The sequence below is a fragment of the Seriola aureovittata genome, chromosome 20 (assembly GCF_021018895.1).
Source record: "Seriola aureovittata isolate HTS-2021-v1 ecotype China chromosome 20, ASM2101889v1, whole genome shotgun sequence".
NCBI lineage: Eukaryota > Metazoa > Chordata > Actinopteri > Carangiformes > Carangidae > Seriola > Seriola aureovittata.
Genome location: NC_079383.1, coordinates 7,067,090 through 7,081,508, shown reverse-complemented (window position 1 = coordinate 7,081,508; position 14,419 = coordinate 7,067,090). Strand labels below are relative to the sequence as shown.

General features: G+C 40.3%; 2 protein-coding genes across 11 annotated transcripts; one reads left to right on the top strand and one right to left on the bottom strand.

Moving 5' to 3' along the window:
* Nucleotides 1-111: 111 nt before the first annotated feature.
* On the bottom strand, nt 112-7,208 carry fam168b (family with sequence similarity 168 member B). Of its 9 annotated transcripts, none has more exons than XM_056364594.1 (8): nt 7,091-7,203; nt 4,534-4,616; nt 3,882-3,973; nt 3,678-3,764; nt 3,115-3,257; nt 2,748-2,949; nt 1,691-1,815; nt 112-1,603 (listed from the first exon to the last, which is right to left on the bottom strand). In XM_056364594.1, exons 3-7 carry the CDS (start codon nt 3,949-3,951, stop codon nt 1,703-1,705), a joined length of 615 nt encoding a protein of 204 aa, XP_056220569.1. In that variant the 5' UTR covers nt 3,952-3,973; nt 4,534-4,616; nt 7,091-7,203; the 3' UTR covers nt 112-1,603; nt 1,691-1,702. The 9 variants fall into 9 exon arrangements, with proteins under 9 accessions (XP_056220569.1, XP_056220572.1, XP_056220577.1 ...); XM_056364597.1 differs by having other exon boundaries at nt 3,678-3,761; XM_056364602.1 differs by having other exon boundaries at nt 3,115-3,209; nt 3,678-3,761.
* Nucleotides 7,209-7,779: 571 nt separating this feature from the next.
* On the top strand, nt 7,780-10,907 carry fbxo45 (F-box protein 45). Of its 2 annotated transcripts, none has more exons than XM_056364591.1 (3): nt 7,780-8,263; nt 9,111-9,512; nt 9,629-10,907. In XM_056364591.1, exons 1-3 carry the CDS (start codon nt 7,937-7,939, stop codon nt 9,812-9,814), a joined length of 915 nt encoding a protein of 304 aa, XP_056220566.1. In that variant the 5' UTR covers nt 7,780-7,936; the 3' UTR covers nt 9,815-10,907. The 2 variants fall into 2 exon arrangements, with proteins under 2 accessions (XP_056220566.1, XP_056220567.1); XM_056364592.1 differs by having other exon boundaries at nt 7,784-8,263; nt 9,111-9,467.
* Nucleotides 10,908-14,419: the final 3,512 nt, after the last annotated feature.

Genomic DNA, 14,419 nt, shown 5'->3' with positions numbered 1-14,419 from the left:
TATCAGAAAATCAGTCTGATAATAATTTACACATATACACTTCATATCTGCCTGCCAAGTGTTTTTTGGGGATAAAAAAATACTGACACATACACAATAGGGAAACACTGCTTATTCTGATATTTGTTTTTATTTTTGGTCTTTCTTTAGAATACAAAACAAGAACCAAAATCACAAAAATAACATTTACAAAACATATTATTTAACTGAGGTGACTGAGGCAACATAGAAAAGCATGTCTGAAACAGTGATATGTGGGTCAGCCTGGAACCTTGAGGTATAACAGCGAGCGAGCGATGTCAAAAGGTCAGATATCTTTATGAACGTTTTTTTTTTTTTAATTAGTGCCTTCACTCAGTAATGCTTTTCACAAATGGAGTTTAACCACATCATGTTTCCCTAACATGTACACAGTTAGCAGTGATTTCATGATGTAGCGCTTCAGACCTAAGGACAAACTGATTATTGTAACAGGTCAAAAACGCAAAGCATGTCACACTGTGGCAACATTTTTAATGGTTTTTATTTTAGTCCTCTTTCATGCAAACACATAGACTCTCTCTCTCTCACACACACACACAGACACACACACACACACACACACACACACACACACACACACACACACGGTGCAAATAATAAAAAATAAAAAAAACATCCTCTGCTTGCTCCCCACCACTAATATTTGCAGCTAAAATAAGTGAATTAACACAGAAATCACCCAAAAGTGTTTCAAGCAGGAAACAAAAGCTGCTTCAGATGGGTTTTTTTTCCTAAAACGAGTGGCATGGCAGGAAAAATAAAACACATGAAGTGATGAAGTGTAGGTATGGCCATCAGTCAGAGGCATAAACTCAAAGTTCAACCTTTCTCCTAAAATACAAAAATGGTAAGACATAATGCATATACTGCATCACCGAAAGAAACAATAAAAACCTAGCATCACTTACCAAAACACAAAGCAGTGAAAATAGTACAGTTTAGTCTGCACTGATTTGTGCAGGTATGTTTTTGCATGAAGAAACGTTTCTTGTCTTTTCTTTCACATATAAGACATGGTCACTGGTGATTCAGCATTGCAGATTATTACTTTTTTAAGTTCCTTTGGATGTGTGCCTTTTGTTGATTTTGCATCTGTCACAGCAGGTAGACTGAGCTAGCAATACTTCATATATTTATATATACACATGCATTCAACACCGTACGCTTCTCCCAAATTAAAAAAAAAAACAAAAAAAAAAAAACAATTCCAAACTCCCTTTTCACCACTTAAGAGTTTAAACTATAAAAACCTGCATGACAGTCCACAAAAAGTTTGCATGGAGGCTTTGCTGTTTGATGTGAGATATGCGGCAGGTTGTAGGGGTGCTGGCGCTGGGGTGTGGCGTGGGATGCAGTCTTATTCCGTTAAGAGGGGGTCATGGGGACGAGCCTATTCTTCACCTCCCCCCTGTCTGAATGGGCCTCTTTCTATGTATTTGTGTTTTAGATTCACATTATGCTGGAAGAAGAGTAACTGGTTGCAGACACTGGCAGAACAGGTCTTCACCAAGAGCAAAAAACACTGGAGTAGAGTGTGAATGCATATCTACCATCTTCTGACCTGCAGGGAGAACAACACGTAGAAATACAAAGTTTGAATCTGCATGTATCTCTACTGAATTGTTTTAGATCCACACATCATACTCACGCTTCCCTCTCTTCACCACTGCGGGGGCACATAGCTGTAGCTGGGTGTGCCAGGAGGCCGATATGTGGGCATCGTGACTTGGTGGGGGGCAACAGGCGCTGGTGATGGAGTCGTCAACAAAGTTCCTGAGAAGCAGAGTGAACACCATTAACCATATTTTCTATTCAATATGTGAAAGAATGACTGACTTAATTTTATTGTATCTACCAGTATCTAACAACATAACACATTAACATAATCCAAATATGGATATCTGACACACAGGAGCAGGAGATCTCCAACATCGGAAAATAACAAATACATAAACACAGCCACATGGGCACAAACATAATACACAGATTTAAACAAACACATCCAAAACGACACTAAATATAAATATGCATCCATCAATGTCAAACATGGTATATCTTATCATGTTCATAAGTAAATAGTCTGTAATCTATATAAAGTAAAGTCTGAGGATTTTATTGATCATAGGTGATCCTCCTGCTCCACACTTATATGTATTATATATTCAGATAATGCAAAAGCATGATCAAGAAGGCCATTAAATTAAAGCTCCATCCTCAGGTCTAATCAAATCAGGTCTGAAACATGAACTTTTTTAAGCAATATTTATCATAAATCATGTTACACAAGACAATAGAGAATCATTTGTTTTAACTTCAGTTACTTCACAACATTTACAGATTCTTTCATCTTTAACCACAACTGACCTGTGTATAGTGATCTCTCACACTTGGAAATTATACTGAACATAGTTTTCACATAATGTTATCATGTTGTTTCTTAAAGAAACAATAAACCCTCTGTTTTAGCCTTTGCCAGATGTCTTCTGCTCATGTGTGTATGTATTTGAATTCCTTCATGTCCAACTTCGAAAAAAATTCTCTTCAAATCCACAATAATGTAATAAAATGAATGACGCCTGTGCATCTGTTACAAAAAAATCCTAATAAAATATTTCACTAGCAAACAATGAGGTTGGTTGGCATGACGACCAACAATGAATATAAAACTTAATTAAACATTAGATTGATAAAACACTGTGGTTTACCAGCGGACATGGCCATGGTGGTGCCAGCCACCATCCCCATGGCAACACCGTTGGGGCGGGGCGGAGGGATTGGTGGGGCATACATGGCTGCAGGCATCCCATTCGGCTGGACCACGGTTGTGTGATGAATAACATGAGGCGGTGCAGCAGCATACAGCGGCTGTGTGTAGTAAGTGCCTTGTTGTTGTGAGGGTATTAATGCCTGGATCACAGAAGAAAGGAATAAAGACATGAAAATGAAATGGCAACATCAAAAACATCCAAGGATTAGAAATTATAGCGCCAGTTTGAGGCCAATCCCTGAAACTTCTTAAAGCCAGAACCAGTGCCAAAGTCTGTCAGCCATTGAAACCATAAACGTACTGACCTGGGCGTATGGGTTCTGTTGGGGGTAGGAGCTCCTGACAGGGTAAACAGCAGCAGGGTAGGGGTTGGGTGAGGAGGAGTATGGTGGGACAGTCCCTGTGTTGGGAGAGCAGGACATTTTGAAAGGAGTGCCTGGAGCATAGCCTGGAGTGGGAGGAAGACGCTTCACATTAGTGCTGACAATTTTCAAATGTACAAGTCTCTTCCAGTAACCGGCTGTGGATGAAGAGCAGCTGGAGTGATTTGACTTTTCTTTTCTTTTCTTTTCTTTTTTTTTTTAGTATGACTAATGCAGTTTGACTGATTTTCTCTATATCAGAGTCAGGTGGCAAATGCTTGACTTTACATCTTGAAAAAGGTCTTCAGACTGAAACTTGGAGCTTGTAGCTCAGTAAACATAAATGTCTGTCTACACTGCTACAGAATGAATGCTTTCATTTCATCCACTAGTTATAGACTCAATCATTTGCTAAACTGTCACATTTTTCTGCTTATCAGCCAGGCCTCATTTAATGATACTACAGTGGTATATGAAGTATGTATGATGTATGAGTCCCTTCTTACCACTGGGGAAAGCTGGGTTTGCTCCTGCGTAGACACTGGGAGTGTATGCTGGAGCAGCTGCTGCATAGCCAACAGGAAATCCAGCTGCTTCACCCAGAGAAGAGAAAACAAAAAAGTCAGTCCTTGTTAATTTCTTCATTTTAGGATAATCTCTTGGGAGTAAGAAATTTTCTTAAACCATTACACATCAACACATTAAATTACCTGGGTACCCTATACCCTTAGTATTGGTAAAGGGGACCCCTGTTGGCGCAGGGCTGTACACTGGATTCATTATGGTCACGTCGTCACAGATACTGCAATGAAAGAAGCACAGGCCACATGAATTTCATCAGTTTCATGACATGTTAAATTTAATGCAGAGTAGAGATGAGCATATGACAATGAAGCATGCCTGAGAATTCACTGTTTCAACATTGTTGATTCAACAGCTTGGATCGGCTGAAGACAACCGCCTGCCAGAGTACATCTGAAGCTTCAAAGATCTTCAGAAAAGCTTAATTCAGTTTGACGGTTTGGGTAGTTTTTCAGATAAACTATGTGATCTAATGTGATGGACAATAGTGGCATAAAAAGAGAGGAGAATAACAGTAATCAGATGATTTAATAAATCTCATTCTCCAGTCACATCACATTGTAACACATGAAATGTTACATGAATATCAACACTGAGATTAAAACAAATCAGACAACAGTGACACTGAGTCCAAGCTACTACCTTACTGGTGTAAGATATATTCATATACAGTGTCAACAAGCATATTTTGTATCCAGGCAGTTTATTTATTCAAAATTTATGTCACATGTTGCACAGTCACATTTACATTTAATGAACAAAAGGACTTTTATTGCTCACATGAAAATCAGTTGTGAAGCTTCGACCCCAGTCTTTAAAAGCTGCTAACCAGATGTTGCTGTACTTGCTTTGAAGCCCTGAAGCTATGAATCGTTTTCAGGAACAAACAGAAAAAAGGCTTCATCAGACTTCATTCACCCATTGTTAAAGTAAAGATCAACTGGGTAAATCTATCACAGATCCACAAGCAGCTCTTCAGAGTCAGTGAGAAACTTTCTTCTTCAGACACAAAAAGAAGTGGTAACAAAATACCTGAAACACACCTCACTAGCATGATAAACAGAGTCAATGCCGAGACCTCACAGCTACAACTAAATGAACTAACAAGCACAGTCAGCTTGTGTCACATTTAACCAGAAGACAGAGCAGACTGCAGTCATTATTGATCCTAATTAAACCTTCTGCAGTCAAGAGCTGCTTAGCCTCAGCAAGTCAAATACAGAAGAACAGAAGTCGTTTACAATTATTTATCTATTGTATAAATGGACCTGACATCTTCCAATCAGACCACGCAGACACATGGAACAGAGCAAGGCATGATGAAGTGTAGATGTTCCCCCGACTCTGCTGGTGGTCAGCAATGGTTATTCATTGTTCCATAACAGGCTCTTGATTAATTCCGTCAAAACCGTCACACTAATCTCAATAATGTAACTTGGTTTGTTTGCCATTTTCACAGTGAAGCTGTAGCCATCATTAGTGTAGCTCTCTCTAGTGGACAGGAGAGAGTATATCATTATCACTTATGCAAAAAAAAACCTACTAAATGTATATGGCGTAAAGAATGCATCATGACAGCACTTAGACAGATCAGTCTTTCATTTCAGTGATCAGAATGATGTGAAGCAACAAACGTGTTGTACTGAGGACATGAGATAATTATGTGGTGAGGAGAACAGTGAGGAATACCAGCGGCTTAAATAGGATGACCTTGCCAGGTCACAGTCACAACAGATATTCACTTTTGTTCCTTTATCTTTCATGTGCTGTCCACACATATTCATAACTGCAAATCCAATATTTAATCAGAGCTGGTCTCATGTTTTACACAGTACGCCTAATTTAACTCAGTGCAAGCACTGTGATGCTGCCTTAAACATGCCCTAAACTCAGCTGTCACTGCGCAGCTGAGTTTATGTTTAAGGTATGAGCTCTTCCATCCCATAGAGAACATCTTACTGTTCACTTAACTTGACTTTTACTGTAATCTGACAATGTGTACAATACAATGTATAGTAAAGCTGAAATCAACACCTTTTGACTCTCATGGATATTTCAACAGTTTCCTAAAACAGTTTCATACATTTATTCAATAACGTCAGATTTGTGTTTCAAGTTGCATAACAACACTTTCTTAGATCCTGACTTCTACTCCACATGATGCTCATTAGTTGAAAAACAGGGGAGAGTTTTGTCTCTATTCTGTCCTCAAGCGGTGCACCAAACACCATTACGTCACTTTACAAAGAAAATTTAAACAGTAAATGAAATGCACCACTCTTGTCTAGTGACCAGAATATCAGTATCTTAGGCAGTTATGGAGTGAGCACAAACCCAAGTCTACTTTATAGTCTTTTTATGGAAACCACTTACATTAGAGCTGCAACAAAGGAATGTTTTCATTATCGATTAATCTGCTGATGGTTTTCTCCATGAATCAACATGTTTTGTCTATAAAACCTCAGAAAGTACTGAAAATACCTGTTATACAGATTTCATGAGTCCAGGGTGATGTCTTCAGATGTTGTTTGTTTCTAACACACTCACTTTATTATCATGTAGCACAGAGAAAAGCAGCACATCGTCACATCTGAGGAGCTAGAAAAAGCATATGTTTGGCCTTTTAATTTATAAAATGACTAAAGCGGTTCAGTTGTAGTTGTTGATTAATTATTTGTTGATCAACCACTCAATTAATCGACTAAACGTTGCAGCTCAATTTGATAGCTCTACATCAGAACAGTGAGCAGCAGTAACTGCGTGCTGTCCAAAAGGTGTTCATGTGTATTCAAATCTCTAATAGCTCGTATCAGGACAAACAACACAAGCTGTGTCATCTCGTTCCTAACACAAAACTGATATCAACAAACACACAGCGACGTACAAGCAGCAACAGAGCAGAGAGCAGAGCTCAAGCCTCAGGACACACGCGACCACACAGCGTTTTATTTACAGGTGACGTTATGTTCCTGTAGAAATAAAGATGGCAACCTGTCAGCAGAACAACTGGAGAGGTACGTACGGGGCTTTGTTAATATGGTCTCGCTCAGCTCTCAGCCTGCGGTTAGTTGAGCGTGTCTGTCGCTGCAGGTACGTTCCTGCGTCCACAATGACCTGCTGCTCATCTGTCTGACCGCAGGAAAACACCGGACCGGCCCCGGACAGCGGATAAATGGGGGCAGCTTGTCCACAGGCCGCAGAGCACACAGACAGCTGTGTCCCGCAGCTCCGCTTGTCCCAGTACCACAAGTAACGCGCGCGCGCGCACACACACACACACACAAACACAAACACACACCCCCTTATGTGGACAATAACTAAAAGTGAGTTAGTGTACCTGTCCCGGCCGGCCGTCTGTCCCCCCCTCTGGTCCTCTGCCGTCAGATGAGACGTAGCTGATGCTGGTTTGATCTCAGATGCTTTGCTGAACTCTTTTGAGCACCCCGCGTCACTTCCGAGTAGTGTCACGTGGTCTGCCAATGTTTAATATTACTCTTTGCTTTTTCAGGTGATCATTTGATTTTTGTTTTCTTCTTCTAATGTGTTGTTTGTATGTTTTTATAAAATTTAAACCTTATTTTTAAGTTCTAAATATAAGCACAGTCAGTAAAAGCACTCTGGATCAAATTAAAAGAACGTAACAGGCCAGAAATCGGAATTTATTAGAAACCCCGGTATTTGAGTTGAATCCAGTTCCTCTGTGCTGTTAGTCTGACAGGGTCGGTACCATGGTCGGTACAATGTCACACTGCTATACTGTACCGTCCGGGATCCTGTCACTGCAACACCGTGTCAGCTCCACGGCGGCGCTGCCCTGGGGTCCTGACAGGACATAACATTTATTTGACTCGAGCAGGAGTTTCTCTTCATTTGATAAATCAACCCACCATGATATAACCCACTATAAGTAACATCTATACCAACTATTACTTTTGTTAATTAATCTATATGTTTCATTTCTTTAACATTACAGTGAGTGTAGTTGCTCTTCCAAGACCTTGACGCATCACTTCCATTCAGCCATTGAAGTGGGGGGAGCAGGGTCTGTAGTGTTGTGGTTCCAGTGCGACTTATGTGTGTTTTCATGGAAATGTTGCTATGTAACTCATAATTAGTAATCATTCTTCGGTGTAAGCTCAAACTATTCTGTCGGCTGGTGTCGTCGGTGAGGAGCAGGACTATAATGTCTGGAGCCGTCGGTGGAGGAGGAGGCTCCTCCTGTCTGGGCGCAGCAGCGGCAGCTAGTTGCAGCTCCGCCGGCTCTCCCTACACTGCTGCAGCCGGAGGAGGCGCGGGGATAGCCGGGAGGCTGCCAGCCCGGGTCCTGGAGCATGTTTTCTCCTATCTGGAGATGTCTGACTTGATGCGGTGTTCGCTGGTCTGCTGGCACTGGAACAATATCCTCGCGGATGAAAACAGCGAGGTGTGGCGCAGCCTCTGCACCCGGTCCCTGAGCGATGAGGCTCTGCGGTCTGACATCCTGTGTAACCTGCCCACCTACAAGGGGAAAGTAGGTTTACCAATGTACCACTGTTGTGTCCGGTTGGTAGGGCTGTGAGTGTTCACAACATGCATTTGAACATTTGCCCGTTTAGTGTTACCTTTGCTCTGCAAACACTTACAGCGCGAGTCAAACTGCACACCGTCGTCAGGACAAATCAATATGCTACAACATCGTATGCCATAAAAGCCTTAAGAACGAAATGAAGACATAAGAATTAAATTGGCAGATTCTTAAATGGGGTTTGGTGCAAGGTTGTTTTGAAGTGTCAGAAGCACACATTAGCCCATAGACCCATATTTTATCAGATCACAGCTTTTGCATCATATGCAGGTAAATGATAGAAAATTAAACCTATATTTAGAGCAGTCTCTGAATGGGACTGTCAGTCGGAAACATTTCTTTATTTTCCACGGGACCATGTACAGTTGCCTCAAGGAATCCTAGAAGTCCTTAGACCTCACTTTGATCCAGTTATAGATCAGACGACACTTTAAAATGCCAAAATCCAGTTTTAAATTGAAACCTTGCACACCTGCTCAATATATTTTTCGTATTAAGAGTTAGTCCTGTGTTGATCATCATAATCATAATCATTTACTTAGACAACTAATTGTGAAACACCCATACAAAAACTTACAACTCCAAAGCCCTAACTGTTGGAACACATTGTGTCCTCAATGGTGGAAATACCAAAATCCATGTCCGTGTCTCAACTTGGATATGCAGGAATCCATATCTAGTAACAGATGTTTTCCAAATCTCTAGAAATTACCAATAAATGCAATTACTGTAGCAGAGATTCTGCAAACTATAACAGCAGTAAATTAACTGATCCGTTTCTTGTCCTCTATAGCTCAAGGCCTTTCAACATGCTCTGAGCTCCCATGACTGCTCTCGCAATGTTTACGTGAAGAAGAACGGCTTTACCCTGCACCGCAACCCTATTGCCCAGAGCACGGATGGTGCGCGTGGCAAGATTGGCTTTTCGGAAGGACGGCATGCCTGGGAGATCTGGTGGGAAGGCCCCCTTGGCACCGTGGCTGTGATAGGCATCGCCACAAAGCGGGCAGCAATGCAGTGCCAGGGCTACGTTGCTCTACTGGGCAGTGATGACCAAAGCTGGGGCTGGAACCTGGTCGACAACAACCTGCTTCATAATGGGGAGGTTAATGGAAATTTCCCACAGTGTAACAATGCACCAAAATATCAGGTGGGAGCTGGAGTTGTGTCTGCATGTCATTCGTATCCTCATCAGGTTATTATTCTTCTGTTAAAATGATGTTGAAACGTTTGCACTGATTGATCCAAATAGTTTGCTGTGGTACTGGTGTCCGTTTAATCCAACATAAACATGTCATCATGTGTCCACAGATTGGGGAGAGAATTCGGGTGATCCTAGACATGGATGACAAGACGTTAGCCTTCGAGAGAGGATTTGAGTTTCTTGGAGTAGCATTTCGTGGACTCCCCAAAGCCTGCCTATTCCCTGCTGTCTCAGCAGTATACGGAAACACTGAGGTCACCATGGTGTACTTGGGAAAACCTCTGGACGGCTAGAAGCAGAATAACATGTGCCACCATTCAAATTATCAAGCCACTGGTGAGTGCAGGACTTTGACTGTCAACACAGTGCCAACCATGTGTGTTGCACCATGTCAAAAGTGGTCATGTTTCCTCCAAGCAAAATAACTCTATTCACATACGTAGAGAGGACTGTTGGCATTTCTACTACAGCGGCACATGAACCCAGTCAGTTTTTGGACTACAGGGAAAAGGGTGTGGGGACAGTCATAAACACGTGGAAGTGTCCACTTTTACAGTTTAGCTGCTGGACCTTTTATGTACAGACCAGGGGAACATAATTTAATTTCATGTGATTCAGTGCTGAACATTTACTTGATATTTTGTCCGCTTGAATGAGGCCAAAACTCTTCTAAACTGTGGCAAATACTTTAAGACATAATTTTAATAAGTGACACAGTCGTTGTTATGAATAGCTATCTGTTGTATGAGTTAACACAGGTGAACTATAATCAGTGACTGGATTATAATGGTTTTATGCCAAATGTGACCTAATGTTGTATTTTGATAAAGGCAAACAGAGAACTTAAGGACCAACTGTCACACATGTGCATGGACACTGGTGTATGGACTGAATCATTTGCCCTTTTAAAATACTCATCCAGTAATGGTGGAAACTATATCCGTATCATGTTAATGTGTGTCCTTTTTAATGTGCTACTGTAGTATTACACACTATTTATTGGTTTTATCTATGGTACTATAGATACTGTATGGTTATAGGGTTCGAAAATAAAGTCTATAAGGTGCCACTCTTAGAACAAAGATGGTTTGATGCTTGTGTTTGCAGCACAGATGGTTGTATACCACAGCCTGTCGATTTATCTGCGCAGTCACAGCTGTCCAGTTACACTACATGTTTCCAGCCCATGTTACACAAATCTGTCCCCTGAACTTTGGAAGGAAGACTCAGAGCTAAAGAGCTCAAGCCTATAAACTGCATATTGTCAAGGTCTGGTAAAAACCATGTATCTCCACATTTTGTGATTTCGAATTGTTCAGATAAATTGTTCTTTTACGTGTTGAGAAATATTCCTAAATCTTAAAATAAATGAATCATGCAAAATCCCATTGATTTATGTGAAAAATACATTGTCACAAAGGTGAAAAACAGGACTGTTTTTCTTAGCCCATGAAAGGTTTTGCAGATACATGGATTTTGTAGGCTAGTGATGACATGCTTATACAGTAACTGCAGGAGCTACTTTAGGACATTGATTTACTGTAAAGAATGGAGACAAATTATGAAATATACAAGACGAACCACTTCAGATACATTAGTTCCTCCAGCATGAAAAGAAACTGCACAACACAGGCAGGTCACACATCAGCCTGAGAGTGAGTCTGCATGAAAAGTATGTCATGTAATGTTCTATATTATATACTACTCTATATACTATATACTATACCAAGAGGAAGTCTGTCCACAGCTCTCATCTTTTACCTGTTTCCACAGAAGACAGAAGAATATAAATACATCTGATCTCCAGTATAGAGAACAGGAAGTTATAAGACTAAGGTTCGCTGTCAGACACCATTTTGAATCATGTCATTAACACTTTTTTAATTCAATTTTATTTGTATATCGCCAAATCATAATATACATTATCTCACTAAATTAATATATTATCTTTCTAGTTTTAATGTTTTAAGTTATCTTTCAATGTATAATGTATGTGCTGTTAAATTTCAATATTTTTAGCAACATCTAAAAATATTGAAATTTTACATTGCTAGGATCATAAGTATATTTCTGTTGGCTGAATAAACAGTTAGAAAGCCTTTTTTTATATCTAAAATAATTCTAGAGCCTCTTATTATTCAAGACAGGAAGCTGGTATCTGCCACACATATGCCTGACCTGCTGTAGTAACACTACTAAACTGTAAACAGGAAGACCTCACAAATATAACAACATATGCCAAAAATAGGAAACCTGCATTAGCAGAGCAAAAGTCATCCTTCAGCAATACTAATTTAAAGACTGCATCAAGATATTTTCCCTGACAAGACCTAAAAATAACCTGAATCACCTCCTCTGACAAACAAAACAGTTTAAGCTTCACATTGGTGGTATTTTTATCTGGAGTCTCCCACTAAATTGCTACTATATTTTATTCATCTAACCATTTACAAAATGATTTATGAAGGTGGTGCAACACCGGACTCAAGCTATATTCAGGTGATTGGAACATTTTACTGCTCTCAATATGTGTCTGGTATGTTTGTTGTGAGATGCATTTTACAAATTTCAGGCAGCATCTTTTTGTTTTGAAATCATGACTCATAACTTAGGATAAACAGACAAAACCAAAGTGCCACACTCACAGACACCCAGCCTCCATCAGCAGGAGACAAAAGACACCACAGTGGACACACTGTTCTGCTGCGGTGTATAGGAGAGGATAATGATTTATTGAATATGTGTGTCCAATGCTAAGAGCGTGGCTGCCTTATATGGTCCCTTTGTCTTTGAATTTCTCTGTCTGAGTGTTTCCTAATACAGAGCAGTCTCTCCACTTTCCTGTCATTCTGTCCTGTTCAGACTGTTTATCAGTGTCAGTCTCTTCACCTTTACTTGTTTTAACCACGCTGCCTGTCTGGCAGTCAGTCTGATTTCCTCCGGGCTGTGTTTCTAATTGCAGTGTCACTACCTGTTTCCTTAAGAGCACCATCAAACCTGTTACACATGCCTTAGATTGACCTTGTTCCCATACATTAATCCATTACATCCCTGCATCGATGTGAATCCTATTGATGATTTTTTTCTCTAGCTCCACCATGAGGTAGATGTCGGTGGTTGGTATGAAATATGACTCAAAAGGTGATCTTAGAGAGTTCTTTAATGTGCTGATCAAAAGGTTCTTTGCTGTCAGACTTTGAGGAATCAAACAGTTGTCAAGTTACTTGGTAAAACTGGTATCTGTGTCGGGCTGGGCCAATGAACAGTATCTCAGTTTTATCTGGATTTAGGAGCAAGTTTTTGACATCCAGCTTTTCAGAGCAAAACAAACAGGCCTCTAACAACATTAGGAAAGGCTAGTATCACTTTAAAACTGAGAAGCTAGTGATCTGATGAGAGAGACAGTCAAATCAGAAACCACAGTCCCACGGTCTGTGTTATAGGTCACACTTGAGCTTTTGCACTTGTTTATATTTAATTTTAGAAATATCTTTACATCATAAATAATGTATTCCTTTATCTTAAATCCTTCTGAGAACACAAACAGTGTAAGACTGACTTGAAACTTTCAGAAACCTTAATTTTTTTGAGGGGTCCTATAAAATGTAATACATCCTGTTTCCACAAGAGGACAGTGATCAACTTGACAAGATGATTACACAAATATGTGCCTTGCCACCACAGAAAAGCCCGGTCATGTGCAGAGGGAAGTCTCAAGAAGATAGAGGTTTCCACCTTCTGCTTAATAATAAATCTGGTATCAAGTAGGTTTTCGAAAACTGGATCTGTTGTCATTGATCTGCAGCAGAGCAGTAAAATTTAAAGCTTATAATATTGAAAAACAAGTGATGTATGTTTGAAAGATATTAGGTGGAAGATGTGAATTATGTCTCTATCTGCTGTTAGGAAAGAAAGTGAAACAGGAAATTAAAAGAAAAACACTAAACCTGAGAGACTAAGAATTCATCCTTATGTTTGCAGTTGTCATTGTTGCTGCTGGGTATGAGTTGCCCACACACGCCCTCACCCGCCCTCACCCATGGGACTTTACACCCCAACTGCCACATTATCCTCTCAGCTCTCAGAAATAGAATGCAAATTTTCATTCTATGTGTTGATGAGGCTTCAAGTCCTGAAACAGATAAAGAATAGTTCTCGGTATTCACACGTCTGCTGCACATGTTCACACTACTGCACAAGTCCACAGGTGGAAGTGAACATGCTGATTTACACAGCTACTTAAACCATGTACATGTAACATCTGGAGCCAGTAGACCATGCCCATGTAACAGTTTATGTCCACTGTGAAGATATTTTTTCAAGTCAGACTGAGACTGACCAGAGATGTAAGGCAGGGGGGTTAACAGTGACATGTCTGTCATACTGCAGAATGATTTTTCTTTCTCACAAAACAAAGCTGAGCAGTTCAAAAGTTTGATTACATTCATGATCACTTCCTAGCAGTGTCTTCCTTCTTCATGTCTCACGTTACCCACGTGCATTTGCGTCTTAATGTCTGTGCACAATAACAAACAAAAACTCATTCAACTGCTCCATAGCACTACTAATGGTCAAAAACTCCCCAAGGAACCTCGTAAAGAATGTTTATTCTTTTATTTTTAAGTTTCAGGTTTGATTTTTATTTATTTGATAGTGACAGGAGAGAGATGACATCGAATAATAGAAGAAGGTCATGCAGCAAAGGTCATGAATGACAACTTCAACCCTCTTTCACAAGAATGCCCCCAACATTCTTCTTCTGTGGTGTCCTTGCCACTGTTCTGCAGTATTGCTGTCACTCCTGGTCACTGGAGAAACTGCAAGGGTTGGTAGGGACAAAGTGTAGCCTATGTATGAAACTGAATGTTAGTGGGCCCACAGTGAACCTCATGTTTGCA

Excerpts from the sequence above, each read along its gene's own strand:
- fam168b (XM_056364593.1), bottom strand. The coding sequence starts at position 3,951 with ATGAATCCAGTGTACAGCCCTGCGCCAACAGGGGTCCCCTTTACCAAT. Across the intron at positions 3,765-3,881 it reads TAAGGGTATAGGGTACCCAG|CAGCTGGATTTCCTGTTGGC; the intron begins GTAATTTAATGT and ends CTCTGGGTGAAG. Across the intron at positions 3,258-3,677 it reads AAACCCAGCTTTCCCCAGTG|GCTATGCTCCAGGCACTCCT; the intron begins GTAAGAAGGGAC and ends CTCCCACTCCAG.
- fbxo45 (XM_056364591.1), top strand. The coding sequence starts at position 7,937 with ATGTCTGGAGCCGTCGGTGGAGGAGGAGGCTCCTCCTGTCTGGGCGCA. Across the intron at positions 8,264-9,110 it reads TGCCCACCTACAAGGGGAAA|CTCAAGGCCTTTCAACATGC; the intron begins GTAGGTTTACCA and ends TGTCCTCTATAG. Across the intron at positions 9,513-9,628 it reads GTCATTCGTATCCTCATCAG|ATTGGGGAGAGAATTCGGGT; the intron begins GTTATTATTCTT and ends ATGTGTCCACAG.